The 21,472-nt window shown below is 43.9% G+C and overlaps 1 protein-coding gene across 1 annotated transcript in view; it reads right to left on the reverse strand.

Moving 5' to 3' along the window:
* The window catches only part of sec16a (SEC16 homolog A, endoplasmic reticulum export factor), a 38,866-nt gene that overhangs the window by 2,120 nt on the left and 15,274 nt on the right, over positions 1 to 21,472 (reverse strand). The window contains exons 12-30 of the mRNA XM_080743896.1: positions 21,144 to 21,386; positions 20,079 to 20,176; positions 18,800 to 18,881; positions 18,346 to 18,463; positions 16,605 to 16,716; positions 16,195 to 16,303; positions 15,536 to 15,676; positions 14,769 to 14,882; positions 12,959 to 13,145; positions 11,955 to 12,481; positions 10,922 to 10,969; positions 10,534 to 10,698; positions 9,761 to 9,847; positions 9,608 to 9,664; positions 9,037 to 9,148; positions 5,655 to 5,795; positions 4,909 to 4,997; positions 4,283 to 4,354; positions 287 to 355 (exon numbers count right to left, since the gene is read on the reverse strand). Coding sequence (XP_080600022.1) covers positions 287 to 355; positions 4,283 to 4,354; positions 4,909 to 4,997; positions 5,655 to 5,795; positions 9,037 to 9,148; positions 9,608 to 9,664; positions 9,761 to 9,847; positions 10,534 to 10,698; positions 10,922 to 10,969; positions 11,955 to 12,481; positions 12,959 to 13,145; positions 14,769 to 14,882; positions 15,536 to 15,676; positions 16,195 to 16,303; positions 16,605 to 16,716; positions 18,346 to 18,463; positions 18,800 to 18,881; positions 20,079 to 20,176; positions 21,144 to 21,386 — 2,571 coding nt within the window. The remainder of the gene's footprint in view (positions 1 to 286; positions 356 to 4,282; positions 4,355 to 4,908; positions 4,998 to 5,654; positions 5,796 to 9,036; positions 9,149 to 9,607; positions 9,665 to 9,760; positions 9,848 to 10,533; positions 10,699 to 10,921; positions 10,970 to 11,954; positions 12,482 to 12,958; positions 13,146 to 14,768; positions 14,883 to 15,535; positions 15,677 to 16,194; positions 16,304 to 16,604; positions 16,717 to 18,345; positions 18,464 to 18,799; positions 18,882 to 20,078; positions 20,177 to 21,143; positions 21,387 to 21,472) is intronic.

Raw genomic sequence — 21,472 nt, forward strand, 5'->3', positions numbered from 1 at the left:
AACCACTTTAGATTTAGTCCAGTGTTTCTCAAAGTGCATTCCAGGGACTCTGTGGAATCCTTTATCTAAATTGTCTAAATTGACCCATACAAGTCTGTAACTAACAGTGTACAAACGGAACCAAATGAACCCTGACGGGTTCATTTGGTTCCATTTGTACACATTTGTCAGAGTTAAGGGAAGACCTTGAAATCTGAAAGTTTGAGAAACACGTTTTTTTAGTCAACAAAATGAATACGTCTGTGAGGTAAGGAGGGTCAGTGTTGTTTTCTGATCGATTCCTTACCTGTGCAAATTGGGCAGGGTTATAGAAGGTCACGCCTCCAGCAGGAGGAGCTACCTGGGCAGGTTGACTCTGTAAAAAACAACATGGTGGAGAGTGTTACAGAGTTACCTAGCCATCTAAGTGCATCTGTGGATGAAGAGCCAGGGTGACCGCCTCCACACTCTGCCCATGGTGCAAGTACAGTAATGAGAGACTGAGGGTTGCCTCCGTAAATATGCTCCGTCAGCGCTGGAGTGCACCTGGTTGTTCAGAAAGTCTTGAGCACTGCGCTGAATTTCGGTTTCTTTTGCTGTTTAAATGTTTTTTTTAGATAGCATGTTGCTTGTTGAACAAGCAACATGTTGGAGTAGCTATGCAAGGTTTGATGTATAACTGGTATCCTAGCTTCATTGAAGCACTAAATCTATGTATTTGCACTCTACATGTGTGACTATTTGCCGTGTTGTTTCTTGACTAGGGCTCATGCTTACTGATTTCACACTTTGGATAAAAGCTACTAAATGCTTAAATTGACAATTGAGCTCTCAAGAGCACACAATGATCGCTCTGAGTGTAAAGCCAGGTTGTCCAGAGCGTCGGGACTCGGGACAAAGAGAATATCAATGTGAATGTCAAATGTGATGGTTGCGGTTGTCTAGACTGAAAATGGCGACATTAGTTAAACGTAAATGTATTATATAGATATCAGAGTGTTCTATGACATCAAAACCAGTGCTGTGAAATGGGAGCAGGTTCACAGAGCGTATTTATGAATGCACCCAGAAGAAATAATTATTTTGCCAACCCACTGTCTGATGTGACATAAATATCTTATACAGTGATTCTCAAACTTGTTAATTTCAAGGACCCCCAACACTCAAGGGTGTACAAATGGAACCGAATGGACCCGGGACCATTTTGGTTCCATTTGCACTCTCGCACACTCTCAAGAGTTACAGTCCATTTGGAGCTTCCTCAAGGACTCCTGAGGGTCCCTGGGCCTCGCTTTGAGAATCACTGTGCATAGACAAATGAAGTGACACGGCAGGGAGCTGTTGGATCCTCTAGGGGGCAGTGTTCACTTGTGTTTTAGTAAGCATGCAAAGCACTGTGGAGGGTTAATATGGGTTAAGCATGACGAATGGCAAAGCGGTGGTCCTGCAAAAGTCTCCAGCACACTTCACTATGGACTCAATGGATTAACCTGAAATGCCCATTTTGAAAATAGCCGATGTACAAGATTGCAGACCAGCTATTTCCATCTGACACCGTCCTACAAAGAAGATGTAATGGGGCTTAAGTGGTTTAAGAAATAATCATAATCATAAAGACCAGGAATAGAGTACTGAGAGTAGCGCTGGAGACAAACATGGCTTCAGGCAGGTTTCTTTGGCTGAACTGGGAGGGTGAAGCATGCTTCTTCTTGGTGTTGAAGTTGAAGCATGCTTCTTGTGCTGGGGGTGAAGTTAAAACATGCTTCTTCTTCTGGGGTCGAAGATGAAGCATGCTTCTTGTGCTGGGGTTGAGGGTGAAGCATACTTCTTATGTTGGGGGTGGGGCTGAAGCATGCTTCTTGTACTGGGGTTGAAGGTGAAGCATACTTCTTATGTTGGGGGTGGGGCTGAAGCATGCTTCTTGTACTGGGGTTGAAGGTGAAGCATACTTCTTATGTTGGGGTCGAGAGTGAAGCATGCTTCTTGTGGTGGGGGTGTGAAACATGCTTCTTGGGGTGTTTGTGGGCTGTGATTGATATGTGTGTATCTATTCTGCATCTAGCATTTTTAACTCAAATCTTTGCTTCTGGGGGTCCGTGGAACTAAATATTTTTAGATGGGGGCCCGCGGCTAAATACATATAATTTTGGAGGTCCTTCACGTGACAAATACGTAGGATAGGCATTCATAAGCTTTCAGCTTCAGCCTATTCCTTTTGATCACCTGAAACAATTATTATGTGGATGTATGACTTGAGAACCACTGAAATAGGCAGATTCTACAAATGTCTTCTAATACTAAAAAACGTATAAGTTGTTATACCAGTGGTTCTCAAACTTTGTCATGCTAAGGACCCCCAGAATTATGTGTATTTGGCAGCCGACCCCCATCTCAAAATAGTTTGTTCCACGGACCCCCAGAATTTGGGTCTTGCCAAATGCTAGATATCAGAATAGATACGCACGATTGTCATTTATGAGCGGAGGTGAAGTATGCTTCCTGTGCTGGAGGTTGGGATGCGACCTAGCATTTGCCAACGAGTCTGTGCCCCTAAGCTAGATGCAGAATAGATTGACATGACAAAGTTTGAGAACCACAAGCAAAAAGAAAAAAAAATCTCAGAAAACTGTTAGTATTTAGAAGACATATCTAGAAACGGCCTATATCAGTGGTTCTCAAACTTTTTCATGTCAAGGACACCCAAAATGATGTATGTGGCTGCGGACCCCCATCTCAAAATAGTTTGTTCCAGGGACCCCAAGAAGCAAAGATATGAGTTAAAAATGTTCACTCTAGATTTGGGTCTTGGAATATCTATTTTGCATCTAGTTTAGGGGCACAGATTCGTTGGCAAACACTAGGTCGCGGTTGGATGGGGGGGACGAGGGTGAAGCATGCTTCTTGTGCTGGGGGAGGGGGGGAGGGGTGAATGTGAAGCATGCTCCTTGGGGTGTTTGGTGGGCTGTGATTGACATGTGGGTGTGTGAGAGCGGAGGTGGGGCGATGGGGCCCAGCTAGAGCAGGTACCTGGTTTAAATGCTGACTCACTTCACGTGATAAAGAGCTCATTGAGCTAGAACGAGACAGCTACACACAGTAGGAGGGGAAATAAGCACAAAAAACCACAAAGCCAGATTATAAATCATCTCCCATGCACCGGATTAGAGCCTGCCTCCACTCTCTCTCCACCACTTCACATTGAAAACCAATTAAAATCAGCATGAGCAAAATAATGATTTGGGCCAAATGGACACAGATGAAGAGAATCAGATTTTCTTCTTTTTTTTTTTACTGCATGTATTATATCCTTTGTTATTCCCATGCATTTTCATGATTATGAGTAAAGATTTCAAGTGATCATGCAAGCATTCACACAATCAAATTTCCCTTACAATCACTCTCATTCTCTCTCAGTCTTGTTAGGACAGTGGTTCTCAAACATTTTAATTTCAAGGACCTGGTATGGTATGCATTAGGCCACGGTCACGGACCCCCCATAACTGACAGTGTTTTAATGGAACCAAAGGGTCCATTTGTACACTCTCAAAGATACAGCTCTCACCTGGTAATAAGGGACCAATCATTCAGGGATCAATCATTTAGCTGGGGGGACCCCCTGGAACCCCCTCTCAAGGACCCCTCTTTGAGAACCACTATGTTAGGAGCTAATAAGTGTCATGTTTCAATGGAGGCGTGATGGTACTACAGTATGGGAGCAGGCGAGCGAGCAGTGGAATCATCTCGGCTTGTTGCCAACGTTCACGTCCCCCAGTCACTGCGCGATGCAGAAGGGAGACGAAGGAAGACCTCTTGTGTCAAGCGCATCTCCACAGACAGCACAGAAGTAGTGTAAATACAAAATAAAAACACTTTTTTGGTATTTTCTGAAAATGTTGCTACACTAAAAACTCTATTTTCGCTACACTCAATAAAGAAAATGAAACACTTCTTATGCAAACACAGACTAAACCATTTATTTTGCATTGTGTTTTACGACTGTTTTTGTTTTCTTCCTCTTCTTTTTCTGCAAGTACTGTGTTTTATTTGTCTGTCATTCTATGTTATATGAGTTAAAAAGGACCTAAATTGAAACAAAACGAGCACAAAAGCTTTTTTGAGGTTTCATTTTAGTTGACCTTGTACCAGTGAAGTGTACCATCATGAAACTGTACTACCTTTACCCATGCACACAAAAGCTCCCAAGCCGCGAGGGGCATGAACTTTGGCAACAACCCAAGACGATTCCACTCCTCGCAAACAGGCGAACCTCACTGCCTGTTGCGTGGAGCGTGGTGGTCCTTACCTCTCCAGACTGCGATCCATCGGGTACCGGAGGACCCTCTGAACCAGGGGGTAGCAACGTTGGGTTGAACATCTACAGGGACATCAATGACAAGAGCATTCAATTACATTAGATTAAATTACATAAGACACTTATGTTTATGGCACTGCAATGATAAGTAGCTAGTTCCCAATGTATGAATGAATGTAGTTTCTTCTTCCTTGTTTGTTTTCTCGCTGTTCACAACAGTACTTTTTCTTTTTCATACCTGTAACTTGTATCCTTAACTGCTGTGCCGTCTCTGGGCGACTGAATTTCCCCTGTGGGCTAATAAAGGTTTCTATCTATCTAAAGCACAACCTTTGAAGCCAACATTTTTAACTCAAATCTTTGCTTCTGGGGGGTCCCTGGAACAAAACCTTTTGAGATGGGGGTCAGCGGCCAAATACATATAATTCTGGGGGATCCTTGACATGAAAAATGTTGGGCTATCTCTTAATGCGTTTCTGGTAATATTATTGTCTACTCATTTTGTATGTCCGTGGCAAAAATGTAGTTTTGACAAAAATGTCCACCACAAGCCAGCATGGCGGTGACCCCTGGTGATGTGATATTCTGTGGTTACAATGAAGAGACCAATGAAGCACCTGGGGAACAGCACTGGGGTTGGGTGCATTCTGCTCCTGGTTTGCTCCTTCGGGAACACTTCCTTCCATGGGCTGCTGATCATCTGGAGCTAAGGACACACCAAAGAATAAGCAGCACTTTATTGTAAGACTCCGTCTGTAATCTGCATCAGCCACCCACTTATGTGTGAGTCTTATTGTGAGAGTGTATGTCAGTCAGTCAGTGAATGCAGCCTGCACTGGCTGGACTTTTGATTCCTGTTCCAGGTCATTCCACAAAGGGCTCAGGGGTGTCCCACTGAACCCTTAATAAGTCTGTCTGCACTGCAGCAGACTTTGCTCGAGTCAATAGCCCACAATTCTGTTGTGTGATGTTAAAACCAGTGGGAAGCAAGGACGTGTAAACAAAAAATAAACTATCAAGAAAAGGTTTACATGCCAATGTAAACCAATGGACTGGTGAATCATAGCAGTAGCACCACTTATTGTGTGTAGATATCCCACCTACAATGACATGATAACATTAACACATGCAGAGTTAATTGAAGTCTGTTCTGAAGTCAGTGTTCACAAGGCATAGAGTGGACATTGAGATTAGGCCCCCAAGCTCAAGGGGTGCTGAAGTGGCTCAACTAGGTTCTTAAGGTTAATATTCGAAATAGGTAAAATGTACACAACCACCATATTGACATGGGACACCATAAAAAGCTTATTTGGCTGACATACATCTTTGAATGGCACCTTATAGCTCTTAATATAATACATACCTGCACCAGGCACAAACAGATTGGCTGGCATGGCCATGGGTGCCAGAGGGGCAAACAGGTCGGCGGGGGCAACAGGTGCCAGTCCAGCAGGCCTAGTCGTTCTGCTGGGGTTCAGTACGTCCACGTATCTGCCCTTAGTACCTGGATAATCACACACATGGCAGCACCGTCAGGCACAGACCTTGCATCTCCACATCACTGTTAATGGGGTTGGCTAATAATATGGGGTCGTGAGATCAACACGTTTGAGAAGCCCTGATCTATACCAGTAAGACTCCCTAATCGGGAGATAAGCGACCGTAGGTCACTTATCTCCACAAATAGAGCAAAAATGTGTTTTTCCAAAATCTTCCTGAGCATGTTGATGACATGAGTGTAGACATACTGTGTAGTGATTTTCGTGATTTTAGGGCAAAATCTGAATCGGCCTCATGGTGGCGCTAGAGGGCCATGTGAGAAATGAGGGGTGGGGTCTCCGCGCCGCCAAGGCGGACGAATAGGTACCGGCCCCGGCTCTCCCGGTCGCTCCTAGCCCGAGTTACGGCATTTTATGTGAGCTGCAGTGGCAGGGGGTCCTCCACTGGGGGCGCCACCACTTTTGCATCCGTTCTGGAGCACCAGGAGTGGGTGGTCCCCGGGAATGCCCCGTGAGCAGCCCCGTTGGGGTGGTCATTTGGTAATTTTTGCACATGTGCTCATTTTTTACACTTGGGGGTCCCCGAGGGAGCTGGGGGTCCCTGGAGCTCCGGGGGTCCTTGGAGGTTGTAGTTTGGCAGGTAAGGAGTGTGTGTGCAAAATCTGGCATGGATCGGGGCAACGGTTGCGGAGATATGAGCAGGGCAAAAGTGTGACGTGTGACGTGTGTGACGGACGGACGGACAGACAGACGGACACCTCGAGCACGGTCGCACCAGTAAGACTCCCTAATCGGGAGATAAGCGACCGTTGGTCGCTTATCTCCTGTCACACTGCTGACATCAGTATGACATCACACCGTACACAAATGACCCTTATACCAGTAAGACTCCCTAATCGGGAGATAAGCGACCGTTGGTCGCTTATCTCCACAAATAGGCCAAAAGTTTGTTTTACCAATTATTACACTCTATGTGAACATTTACATCAACAAATCCCAAGTACTGGTTTTTAGGGGTGCTGAGTGTGGCGCAGCAGCGTGTCATGCATTTTCTGCAGGGCCTTGTCAATGGCTTTGTGTTCTTGCTGCTTTTTGTTGTTGTTGATCCTCTGGAAGCAGCTGTCGGTAGGACCATATATGGATTCTGTTAGTGTGGATCTCCTAACAGGGCATCATCTGGGATACAATCCCTTTTATGCCCATATATGGAGATCCCTAACATAATCCCTTTCATGCCCATATATGGAGATCCCTAACAGAATCCCTTTTATGCCCATATATGGAGATCCCTAACAGCATCCCTTTTATGCCCATATATGGAGATCACTAACAGCTAACAGAATCCCTTTTATGCCCATATATGGAGATCCCTAACAGAATCCCTTTTATGCCCATATATGGAGATCCCTAACAGAATCCCTTTTATGCCCATATATGGAGATCCCTAACAGAATCCCTTTTATGCCCATATATGGAGATCCCTAACAGAATCCCTTTTATGCCCAGTTGGTTGCTAGGGTAAAAAAAACATGGTTGCTATGGTAAACAGTTGGTTGCTAGGGTAAACAGTTGGTTGCTAGGGTAAAACCATGGTTGCTAAGGTGGTTGCTAACGTACACTAACAGACCAGCAACAACAGACTGTTGCCACAGCAACGTACACAAAGGTTTGTGTACACATGTGGTGTGATGTCATACTGAAGATATATGACATCACACCGTACACAAACAAAGGTGTGACGTGTGACGGACGGACGGACGGACGGACGGCCGGTGGAGGTTTTCATAGTAAACTGCTCCCTGACGGTCGCAATAAGACCGGCATTATCTACCGACAGATTAGTAACAAGATGTCAAAATCATTGAAGGTTTACCCTACTAACCAACTGTTTACCATAGCAACCATGTTTTTTACCTTAGCAACCAACTGTTTACCCTAGCAACCAACTTTTTACCACAGCAACCATGTTTTTTTTACCCTAGCAACCAACTGTTTACCCTAGCAACCAATTGTTTACCATAGCAACCATGTTTTCTTACCCTAGCAACCAACTGTTTACCCTAGCAACCAACTGTTTACCATAGCAACCATGTTTTTTACAGGGCCTGGGATTGATGACATCAGAAATCTCCATATATGGGCATGAAAGGGATTTTGTTTCTGGAAATATGTCTGTGGGGTGCCACATTTGGAATAAAACACTTACATCACACATCTGGATATCCATACAGCCCATCTAGTTTGCCTGTGTCCATTTATGCCCATATATCTGATGACATTGGGACAATGATCTCCATATATGGGCATAAAACTTATGTTAATTAGTAAAGCCTGGGGATCTCCATATATGGGCATGAGGGGTACCCTAAAAGGGCATCATCTGGGAATAGCAAATATAGTTATCCTAGAAAGTGAAAATCTTACATCAAAGGCCATAACTACCTACCTACCACCATACTGCATTCCTCATTAAACTACCTACCAGTAAGATGCCTAAGGGAGAAAAGCAAAGGGCGAGGTTGCACCATTTCTTGGTCTTCTGGCCAGTGATGTATATCGGACCATTTAACCATATATGGAGACATCTGGTACCCAAAGATATTCACAGATATGGGCTTAATATTGATGACATAAGGGATCTCCATATATGGGCGTAAAAGGGATTTGGTTCCCCTGGCATCACAGGGATCTCCATATATGGGCATAAAATGGATTTGGTTACCCTGGCAACACGGGGATCTCCATATCTCCATATATGGGCATAAAAGGGATTTGGTTCCCCTGGCATCACAGGGATCTCCATATATGGGCATAAAAGGGATGTGGTTCCCCTGACATTACAGTGATGTCAGTGGCTGGTTCTACAGAGGGGATCTCCATTTATGGGCATAAAAGGGAATGTATGTATGATGATGTCAGATATCATAGACGTCATAGGACTTTCACATAACGAATAACTGAGTAAGCATGTAAACCCGTAAAATCTATATTTGGGCATGGCTGATTTATGACCTCATCATGATGACACGAGCAAACACAGCTGAATTGTATAAATGATCAGTGCAGAAACCAACAGAAGTATTTGACCAAGACTCTTCGATTTAAACATCAACAAAGGTGTGACGTTTGTTGATGGTCACGTGTGACGTGTGACGGACGGACGGACGGACGGACGGACGGACGGACGGACGGACGGCCGGTGGAGGTTTTCATAGTAAACTGCTCCCTGACGGTTGCAAATAATACCTGCTTTTCTAGAGAACATGTTGACACCACCACCAGGTGGCGCTCCCGGTCCTCCAGGCATCATCATGGGAGCCATCTTGGGGAAGGAGGGAGGGGGCGGAGGGGGCGCTTTCTGGGGGAGTTAGTTCAAACAGAGACATCACACATGGTCCATCTAAATATCACTGAAGACTTGCACTGTTCACCAAACATAAGAAAACAGATTTGCTCAGTTTTTACGATTTAGGCATTTAGCAGTTACAATTACAAGACAATAAAATACATCAATACAATAGCAAGGTAATACATCAAATCAATACATCAAATGCATAGAAATATCAATCTAGAAAAGAAAATAACGTAAGTAGGCAAAGCACCTAATCAGTAAAAACTTTATATAATGCCATCTTTATCTAGCTTTCATGTATGTTCATTGAGGGTAGGCGAGTGCTAGGGTAAGTGCTATGGGCTTAGGTGGAGTCTGAAGAGGTGAGTCTTCAGGCCACGGCGGAAGCTATGGAGTGAGTCTGTTGTTCTAAGTGCGAGGTCAGGGAGTTTATTCCACAGTTTTTAAATCAGGAAAATAACTGACCTCCTCCTCAGGCTCATTCTGGTCCACCCATTTCTGCTTCTTCTCGTCCCACACAATCTAAAAAAAAGGAGAACAATCATTACCATGAGTAGCATTCACAGGTGAAAAACTGTGAATCTGAAATAACATCACCGGTAAGCTAACGTAACTCACAGATTTATTTTTGTCGTCCGGCAAGTGAGCTTCATTCTTCCCCTTTCTGAACCAGCCCAGCCAGCCGCCACCTCCACCTCCTCCACCCTGAAAAACAAAACAAAGATGTGTGGATTAAAGCTAACATTCTTTATGGCCAGGTCCTGATGTGCGATTATTTGTGAAACGGTGTGAAAGTAGCCCAACACAATAGCACTGTTTCCTGAACAATTAATTTACACAAGACTTATGCTGTTTTAGTCAAATTGTTTATGCTGCTCTACATACTGAGGCGTTAACCTTTGCTTTTTATCAAATATCCAAGAGCATTATGACAGGATCACAATAGCAATACTGTCCTGAATGTGTTTTATACTAAATCTTCAATAAACAACAACGTTTTGATGTGTGGGATATTTGCAATTCAAATAAATCAACTAAAGGCCTGTCTACAGTATATACTTCGACCGAAATATTCGGTGAGTTGTGTTTTCCGACGTGCACATTTCCGAACTCTCATTCGGTCTAATGCTTTTCAGAAGTCCAGAGGGACATACATTTATCGTCGAAAAGGACCTTTTGACCAAAATCTTCGGCCCTTAACTCTAAGAGAGAGAGAGAGAGAGAGAGAGAGAGGAAAGGAAAGTTTGAAACCCCAATGGTAAGGTAAACACATACTAAGTGTGCAACAATTAATACAACTAATCGATTAAATAGATTACCAAGATATAATCAAATACTTACAATAATAGATAGTTGCAGCCCTGGTGTATGCATTCACACAGATACCCTACCTTTTTAGGAGAGGCATTCTTGTTCTTTTTGGGCTCCTCTTTGCGGGGCTGCTCTGGGATGGATGGTGGAGGCGGGGAAGGGTGTTTGATGGACGAGTTGCTCCTCTCTCGCCCCCCAGAGTGAGTGGACGACTCCGATGTGGTTCGAGAGCGACGACCTGGAACCTGCAGAAACAAAGGGCCAGAAAAACTAGTTGCACACCAGTCAATGAGCATATGATCATATACCTTAAGCTTCTTGGAAATTATTATAATTAGCTGCACATTGCAAGTTTAGGTACCTTTTGGGAACACATAAGGAAATGCTGAAGCAAGATCCTAAAAACAATACAACAGCAATACAAGCAACATTGTTTGAGTTAGATGTCAAATAACACAAATATCATACCATGTGCATTGAGGACTGCGAAGTTGTCCTCGATCTCCTTCCAGGGCCCTGTAACAACAGGACACAAACTGTTAGCTTTAATGGCTTTGTAATGATAACAAAGCAGTTACTTTGGATTAATATCTTCAATCAGCTCATCCACTCCCTCCTTTCAAGTTGATTGTGTCTATTGTGTTTTTTCACAATGTACAGATATATCAGTACATTATTATTATTTTTACATGGTGTTTTAACCTAAAATAGGTGCCATTAAAGGTTTACTGAAACTTATTATAAACACCTTTTTATGATTACACCTGTATTCACTTTTTTGTTTGCCTGTTGCAGCAACAACTAAGGCCATTTTAATCACATTTAGATCAAACTTTACAGATGAGTTGGAATTAGGGTCAAGACCTGCCCTGTTGATTTTGACAAATCAGTTGAAAGGTCAAGGTCACAATGCAAAATCAAACTAAGTTTAGACCTATGCTTACAGTAGGCATAGCATGTGGTGTGAGTGTTCTAGGGGTGTCTGCGGACACTGCAGATTTGTTTAGGTTACCTGGATGCAAACCAGATCTTGACAGTTTGTGAGCACTGACAGTTATATATATTTTTAGCCAAAAGAGAAATTTGATGTATCCCCGCGACCCAAACTAGTGAAAACAGCAGATCTGCAAGCACGCGACGCTTCGCACCGTGTTGTGCGCTTGCAGACCGGCTATTTTCACTACTTCTTAAAACATCCGTTTCCTAATTAATGGGTTTTTGGGTGTTGGGTTTTTCTTGTATTTCTTCATGAAATTACTGAAAGAAATCATTGGATTTTTGTTTGGAATTCATGAAAACATTCTGAAATATTTGGAATAATAATAATTACGAATCAAAATATAGGAAACAAAAGACAAAAATATGTCTGCGACCCACAAGTGGGTCCCGGCCCAGTGTTTGGAAAACAACAGTGATTTTAGCGGACCATCAAGAGTTTCTAAATGAAGAAAGAAATTAAAAACGTCTTGTACATGTAAATTTGTCAAGACGCGAAACGAACCATATTAGCCATCTGGTCGTAGAAGTCCATCTGAGGCGTGAGCGAGCTCCTGGCTGGGGAGGCGGTCATTGGAGGAAGAGGGGGCTGCTGCTGCTGCTGCGTCTCCGGAGGGCCATAGGAGGGCTGCTCCCCGTAGGGCATGTGCGGGGGAGAAGGAGGCATGACGTGGGGGGACATCTGGGGCGGCGGCTGCTGGTTCATCTGCGGCGGCTGCTGGTTCATATGCGGCGGCGGCTGGTTCATCTGCGGCGGCGGTTGATGATGATGCGTCTGAGGGGGCATGTTGTGAGGCGACGTGTGGCCCATCTGCGGAGGCGGGGGACCCTGGGGCTGCTGCTGCTCAGGCTGCTGGGCCTGAGGCTGGAAGGGAGCGGGGCTGTGGAAGCCGGGGTGGTCCTGCTGTGGAAGGTAGCCCCCCGGTCCCGGGGGTCCCTGGCTGGGGGGCACCGGGTAGAACAGGACGCTGTCGGCGTGGGGCGCGTGGTGCGAGGGTGGGCCCAAGCCGTCGTGCAGAATGGTAGTGGGAGCTATGAGTAAATACGCAGAGAGAGAGAGAGAGGGGAGGACGGAATAAACCACATGAATTTCTAACCCAGTTAAGACGTGCTATTTTTGGAGAAGAAATCCTGAAAATGTGTAGTGTGCAAATCTTTGAATATATATTTCTTAAAGCGAACATTTAATCTTTCTTTCTCAGGGTCCCTTGGAACTCAATATTTTGAGATGAGGGTCCGTGGTCAAATACATATAATTTCTAGGGGTCCTTGACATTAAGAAGTTTGAGCACCACTGATATAGAAATATAGGTTTTTCAGAAACCCATAAGGTTTTAGATGACATTTCTATAATCACTCCCAGGTATTAATAGCTTAATCTGGTTTGGTATGAAAGAGAGGGAGATGTCTCTCTCTCTCTCATGCGCACACGCACACGCACACGCACACACACACACACACACACACACACACACACACACACAAACACACACACACACATGCACACACCTGGAGGCATGAGTTGCACGCCCTGTGGTGGTGGTCCAGGTAACAGTGATGTCATCAGAGGGTTGTCTGTGCTGGGGGGGACGTCCATCTCACTGGGACTGGGGTGGTCCATCTCAGAGCTGGGGGTGCTGCTGCAGTCGTACTGCGCTGGAGTCGCCCTGTCTGCATTGTAGGCTATCAACCCCGTCTGGCAGAGTCATAGCAAACAATGTTAACACTTAAGTTGCAGTCAATTAAATCTCTTTGAAGGTCCAAGATGCCATGGTCTCCATAGACTTCCATGTAATTCATAGTGCACGGATCGTGCACGCCCATGCCTAGATAATGCACCACATGTGTGCACGCTGTTCACAGCTTTCAAACAAAAACATCCGCTTGGAAATCCGTTCAGGCATTCATGATTTAGCAGCCATTATGTTTTCTTCAGATGTAAACAAACATGGCTGCCATGTTTGAAAGAATGGGTTGGTATGGGGGTTAAACATGCAATTTCGCGATCGCGATCATGCCTATTACATTTCTGGAGGTCCAAAAACATTTTTGAGAAAAAAAAAATTAAAAAAAAAAATGTAAAAAAAAAAAAAAGAATCTTCAAAAACGGCCCAAACTCTGGAAACTCGGGGTTGGCACAGGGGTGGTACCAATACAAACTCGGGAAACTCTGGGTTGGCACCAGAAGTGTTAACACTTTTCATGCCAGCCCATTTCAGTGTTTTTTTACGACCACAAGAGAGCCCTGTCTACAAGTTCTGTCCAGTCTTTTCTATGGCCTGGGTGAGACGAAAAGCCACCATCATTACACTGATCCAATCATGCCAACACAATTAGCAAATAGCACATGTCAACTACATTCGCGTCAGGCGCTCCATGCACGCACTCCGTGCATGTGATGGTAATGATAGGAAGCGGGTTGCCCCACGCTGCTCAGATCTTTTCTCGGATCGAAGCTGCGACTTATGGGTGAGGAGAAATGTGTGTTTATATTTATAATAGAATATAACTAGAATCATAACAAACGCAACCCAGAACGGATCGTGCACGACGTCTGGGTTCACGTTCAATCACATGATCTGTCGCTGGAGGCAAACATGTGTTTCGGATGAAACAACCGTTTTATAATTTCGGCAAACAATTCTTTTTTTTTACTTTTTTTTTTATATATAACCAAAAAATGCCTATTCTTGTCAACCTTCGTCGCTGGCATAAATGCCTAATCAATGACTCAATCTACGCCAATCTACGTCTAGGGCGTTAATGACTCTCGCCAATCTACGTCTGGGGCTTTAAAGGCCCACTTCACCTCTGGGACAACCAGATCTTATTTTGATGAACACATGATGCATCATGCTGCATCATATGATGCAAAATGCATCACTAGTCATGCTAAAATACTAAAATATCTCAAAACACAGATTGAACACAAATAATAACTCAGGATTGTGTTGATTGTGTCCCAAACAACAATAAAATAAGATCTGGTTGTCCCAGAGGTGAAATGGTCCTTTAAATGAGTTAGTTCACAAAATTCTATGATTTTACATCTTGCTTTAAAGGAGTAGTTCAGCCCCAAAATGACTCTTTTTCTATTGATTACTCACGCCATGGAGACTTGAGTCCAATAATATTTTTTTGTTTTTGTTGCATTCCTAAGACAAAAAGAAATATTATAATAAATGTACCCTCATTGATTCCAGATGGGGACCAAAATGCATTACTCCCCATCCAAGTGCTTTTTATTGTGTACATAATATATAAAGGTTTTACATTATAGTTCCCCATAAAAACTATTTAGCCACCAATTCCCACTCACCCTGAACTGTCCATCCAGGTGTCTGAGGTGGTATAACCACTCCGGCTCATTGAACAGCTCCTGTTCTGGTTTTTCCTTCAGCTGGGGGTCGAAGAATCGCAGCTTCTCAGACATCTGTGCCCAAACATCAGAGATAAACATGTGTTAAGATGGAAAGTCAGTCAGCTGTGACATATCTATGACCTGTGAGCAAGGGTGTTTTGTTCGCTACACGAGACACCTCGGCAATCCCACAGTATTTTTTACAATGTAGGTTTACGGGTGATTGTCCTCATACATGCGCGTACATTACCATTACCACGGGGAGAAGAAATAAAAAACACAATTACACCACTGCGTGAGAGTCCATATTTGGGCAAGGTTTCAGTCCGCCCTTCACTTCATTAAATTAATTTAGTTAATACTTCCAAAAATATAAAACATACGTATAGCTGTGGTGATACTTCCATGGCTTGCTGCTATGGAGCTATATTTACTTTTTATTATTTTTTTGATTAATCCCACTTAAAATTATAAATTATATTCAACAAAGAGAGAGTGGGAGAGAGAATTAGGGGTCAATTGTGTGTGTGTGTGTGTGTGTGTGTGTGTGTGTGTGTGTGTGTGTGTGTGTGTGTGTGTGTGTGTGTGTGTGTGTGTGTGTCTGTGTGCGTGCAAGAGTGTGTGTGTGTGTGTGTGTGTGTGTGTGTGTGTGTGTGTGTGTGTGTGTGTGTGTGTGTGTGTGTGTGTGTGCGAGTGTGTGTGTGTGCGAGTGTGTGCGTGCGTACCTGTATGAGCTGGCTAATGAAGACAGGTGAGTGATAGGAAGGCTGCATGAGGACATTCTTAGCGATGACTTCACAGTAGTGGAAGGCCTGCGCACTCAACCCTGCCTCAGCCAGTCGACACGCATAGATCAACTTGAACACCTGAAAAGGTATGTATGGTCCAGTATGTAACGGTCATTCGTTATACGTGATATACACATACATTTGTTGTACAACAAATAGCAGCAAATAGCAAAGGCTTGCTATGTTTAAAAATGGTAGATCATATTCTGCTGGAACATCTCAGATTATATGGCTGTACAGTATCAGTAAATGTATATGTAACTTACGGTAATGTAGATTGGCTATTTTCGCTAACACAACAAATCACATAATCACAACAAAGTAGTATATCGTCATTGTCGGGTGGAAACCTTGTATGTCCAAAACCCTTCGTTTTGTATTTATCATTTAAAAAATGATTTAAACTAGTGAACAACGCCTTGCGGTGCGAGGCGTTGTGTGCTTGTAGATCAGCTGTTTTCACTACTTTTGTGCGATGGCCTTGTGTGATGAAGCAGGGCTTTATTTTGCGAAAAGAGGGGAGATGCGAGGTCTATGCCCGACAGTGACGATAAAGGGCTGAGGGTCCTAAGCATGTTCAGTGGCTGAGAACTGACCTGGAAGTTGGGCAGAGAGCAGGGAGCCTGGTTGCCTAAAGACTGGGCGTACTCATAGGCCTCCGTCCTCTGGATCGCTTCATTGGTGGCAAACTGGTAGAAGCTTAAACTGAAGTAGACATACAAGACAGATAGGATCAGTGGTGCAAAAATAACTGTTGCAAGTCAATGTCTGGAATTCAAAGAACAAAAGTGGTATCAAAATGTACTTAAAGTACCAAAAGCACTTTAAGAATGTCCCATTTCACAAGTTTTCAGATGTATAAAATGTAAAATTTTAGGGGGAAAAAAGGAGATCTGCAAGCTTACAATGCGTCGCATCGCGGCTCATTCTGAACTTGTAGATCGGCTATTTTCAAATGGCCAAAACGTAATAATAATCCATGCCAAAGCATGAGCCAGTGTCTCACCTGTGGTTGGAGCCGATCAGAACCATCTTGGTGCTCTTCTTGGTAAACACTCCCAGTCCAACTTGAGCCATCAAGTAACAGAAATGGGCGGCATCGACGAGTCCCTTGGAGGCTGGCAGAACACAAGAAACACTAGGGCTTGAACATGTGCTTCTGAAAATGCTTCTATTCTATAAGCTCACAACCCGTTACAGTAGATTGCAGCAATTATCAACGGGCAATGAAGATTACGTTCGTTATTAGACATTGAACTAGGTCTGTCAGCCTGCCTAGTAGCAGTTCTGGTGGTATGTGGTAAACCAGTAAGACTCCCTAATCGGATAAGCGACCATAGGTCGCTTATCTCCACAAATAGGGCAAAAATGTGTTTTTCCAAAATCTTCCTGATCCATGTTGATGACATGAGTGTAGACATAGTGTGTAGTGATTTTCGTGATTTTAGGGCAAAATCTGTAGGAGCAGTGTCCAAAAATGTGTTTTTAAAAATCGTCCTGAAGGTGGCGCTATATGGGACAGATTCATGTTGATGGGATGAGTGTAGACATACTGTGTACCGATTTGCGTGATTTTAGGGCAAAACGTTAGGAGCAGTGTCCAAAAATGTGTTTTGCAAGAATCGGCCTCATGGTGGCGCTAGAAGAGGGCCATGTGAGAAATGAGGGGTGGGGTCTCCGCGCGGCGAGGCGGACGAATAGGTACCGGCCCCGGCTCTTTCGGTCGCTCCTAGCCGGAGTTACGGCATTTTATGTGAGCTGCAGTGTAGGGGGTCCTCCACTGGGGGCACCACCACTTTTGCATCCATTCTGGAGCACCAGGAGTCGGTGGTCCCCGGGAATTCCCCGTGAGCAGCCCCGTTGGGGTGGTTATTTGGTCATTTTTGCACATTTGGTCATTTTTTACATCTGGGGGTCCCCCAGGGACCTGGGGGTCCCTGTAGCTCCGGGGGTCCTTGGAGGTTGTAGTTTGGCAGGTAAGGAGTGTGTGTGCAAAAAGTGGCATGGATGGGGGCAACGGTTGTGGAGATATGAGCAGGGCTAAAGTGTGACGTGTGACGTGACTCACGGACAGACATTTTTTACACCTGGGGGTCCCCCAGGGACCTGGGGGTCCCTGGAGCTGCGGGGGTCCTTGGAGGTTGTAGTTTGGCAGGTAAGGAGTGTGTGTGCAAAATTTGGCATGGATGGGGGCAACGGTTGTGGAGATATGAGCAGGGCAAAAGTGTGACGTGTGACGTGTGACTGACTGACTGACTCAGGGACGGACGGACGGCCGGTGGAGGTTTTGGTAGTAAATGCGACCTACGGTTGCAATAAGGTTAACTCGTTTGCTGTCCCAACCCGAGAATCCTGAGAAAAAGACGGTGTTTTGCTTTTTGGTTGCTTCCGGTCCCATTTGACGGACGGACATTTACGTTTTCGGTCGGAAATGGAACGGGATGCCTCTGTCAAATGGGACCGTTTGCTTACTGTGTAAACATGGATAAAGCTAGCTCGGCAATGGATGCATCATTTTGCAAGCAGATTTTTTTGTTTATAAGCTGTGAGCGGCATGCACACGCTGGTGCACGATCCGTGCACAATGGACACGCCCACGTTAAAATGTAAGAAAAGTATGGCAGTCTGATCCAAAAGAAGATTTCTATTCATGGCAGAGTATGTGTTAAAAGCCTGTTTTCACTGGTGTGAACATACTCAAAGTGTCAACCATGGTGGTAAATAAGGTTAAAAGCATGTGATCGTACCCAGAGTGTCACCCATGGTGGCGATGGTGCGTGTATCCAGGTCCAGGGTGTGCGTGAGGTTGGACAACACCATGGCCAGGTGAGGGCGCCAGTCTCCCCACTTCTCCTCTCCACAGCACTAGGGGCACAAAGAGCTCTCCATGAGAAACACTTTTTTTTTACAGAATTACTGAAAATAACTTTTCCACAATATATATATACATATATATATTTATATTTATTTTTTGAGAAAAAGCTGTAGTTTGTTTTACAGCTCAGATTAAAAACTACAGGAGGATAAAGGTTTCGCGCCCCCTCGAAAATAAATAAATCATATACAATACTACAAATAAAAATATTTTTTAAGGCCTTAATGTTGATACCGTTTGATTTATTTTAATACCTTTTCAGATGTTATGCCCTGTTATAGCATATTAATTTGTATTAAAGCAGAGGAGGACATGGTCATACGTACAGTGGCTGAGGCAGGCATTCGCCCAGACATCAGCTGGTATACCGTCTGGAGAGGATCGTTGATGGGCAAACTGTTAGCAAACCTAAGCAACAAAGACAAGACATGATCACCTGTTCCTGTAACCTTCTGTTACTGTGAATAAAGAAGAAAAAAAACATCACACTGCCTATTCTTTAGAGCAGTGGTTCTCAACCTTTTCAAGCCGCGACCCCCAAAATAATCATATTTTACCACACTGACGAGCACTAAGACTGAGGCATTACATTTTGTATGACATTATCTATTGAAAATATCTATTGAAAAAATATTTCCATGAGGCGTAACGCGAGGCGTTGTGAGCATGTAGATCTGCTATTTCGACGAGGCGTTGTGAGCATGAAGATCTGCTATTTCCACGATTTCTGTCTCTAATATTTAATAATTTGGCAAATGTTTAAGTTGTCATTTTAGAGGTATTAAAAAGTCCTTATTGTCACTTTAGAAATGTGCATATACCTTCTATACACTTAAAACTTTAGGTTGGTTTGTTTACTGTTGAGTGAGCAAACAATGTTGCACATTAAGCTAATAATCCCAAAATAATTTGGGGACCCCCCTAGGGGTCCCAACCCAAAGGTTGAGAACCACTGCTTTAGAGCTAGATCAATCTATCATCCATTATTTGACCTTTTTTTTCAGGACATCCAAGCAAATGTGCCCCGATGTTTGACCACTTTCAACCCGGTGTCCGGTAGAGGTGAACATTTTCAGGTCTTCAATAGTGTTCAAAGTATAGCACACCGACAAACTCACATCGCATTACGAATGACGCATTGTGAGCTTGAAGATGGGGTAGGTTTGTATTTTGTGTGAATCAAATCAAAGTTTTTCAAATTAGAACACAGCTTGCAATTCTTTAAAGGAGAATTCCGGACGATTGCTTTGCTTAGATAATCTGATGTTATTCCATCCATTAACCAGTGGTAGAGACAAAAAAAGAATAATAATCTAGCGAGTTAGCTCTGACCGGAGAGGGTGGGATTAGCGGTCGTATTTTTGCAGCAGCCCATTATTGACAACACTAAGTGGAGATGTCTCTGCCATCACGAAGGACAGATTTAAATAAGAAAAAGGAATTGTCAAGCGATACAAATAAGCGATTTCGCGTAAAATCCCACCGCTGCCGAGGGGAGAAAAAAGGCTAGTCCGGAATTCTCCTTTAAATAGAAAATATCAGTCAAAACATGTGGAATCTGTGGGCTAGGGCTCCCTAAAACCAGGATGGCTGTTCTATCGTTACCTGGTCATGACCCGTGCATGTGTCCTGTTGTCCATCTTACTGGCCAGGAGTAAGGCATGGCCCCAGAGACCTCCCTTCATAGCTGCCTCCAGTGCATCCTGTCACATAATAAGTGTACAATATGTTTATCACATTTAATCATCACCAGGGAACCAATCAATCGAGACCTCCGGCCTTTGTTCAGGGTTGCAGGAAAATCAGATTCATTTCTCAAATCTCTTTAGGACTGATCTGATCACTTGTAAGTAACAGACATCAATCTATCTGCGCTGTTGCTGGTCACAAGTAACATAGGTGAGAGTAATGCGCAATTCATACCCTGTCGCACGACATACAACTTTGATATTTTACTTTATACTCACTCGTCGAAAATAGCAGTAGTCACAACGTGTCATATTTTTACCCAGTGTGAGCTTGTAGATTAAGGCTGGGCAATATATCAAAAATGTAGCGATATCGAGCTATCAACATGCAAGGTATACATATCAACAAAGACAGCTTGAAATGAGGTATTGGTGTAGTGTATGTGTCAAATGAATTACCAGACACACTATGCATGCACATAGCACATGCAAAAAAGTAGTCCATCTGTAACCAGGTGTGGTTATTTCCAATAAAACCATTGTTGGGAAAAAGAAATAAGGCATTCCATTTCTTTATTCTATGTGTACTGTGCAGTGTGCATGCATGGATATGCTATTCATTATCTGGGTTAGGCAGGCAGTGGACCTAAAGCAGAAAAACATTAAAACGAATGCAATTGTTTTTACTAATATCGTGAGTAATATTGATATCGAGGTATTCAACAGGGTTATCGAATATCGAAAGTGTTCCTAATATCGCCCAGCCTTAGTGTAGATCTGCTTTTTTCAGTGACTGTCGCACCATGTAAACATCAGGCTTCAGCGTCCAAGTGTCCAGACTGAGACACATCTTCAGAAATCTGATTTGAATTGCTTTCCAAACCCACCTAGGAAAAATCTATGCGATTCCAAATAGATTCCAAATTGGAATCAGATGGGTTTGGGGCTGCCAATCTGAACACAGGCCCAGTGGGTGTCTTGCCTTTTTGCGACCAAACAGTAGAAGTTCCCTGAAGCGCTCCGTCTCCTTGCCCACGTTCTCTGGGACCGTCATGAAGGTGTCAGAGAGGAGGGATAGAGGTCCGGCTCCGGGCTCCTCCTCGGCCCTCGCTAGTGGCTCGTTGTTAAAGTCTATCAGGTTGGCTTCGTTGGGACACTTGCCCGGCAGCCACACCGACCGATGCTCCTTCAGCAACAGATCCGCTATGTCTGTACCCACCACGGTCTAGAGGAAGGAGAGTGATAAGACTCATATTATTATTAATATTATTATATATAATAATCTCAACCTGTGGGTCGCGACCCCCAGGG

Source organism: Nannobrachium achirus, assembly GCF_963921795.1.
Source record: "Nannobrachium achirus genome assembly, chromosome: 15".
Lineage (NCBI taxonomy): Eukaryota > Metazoa > Chordata > Actinopteri > Myctophiformes > Myctophidae > Nannobrachium > Nannobrachium achirus.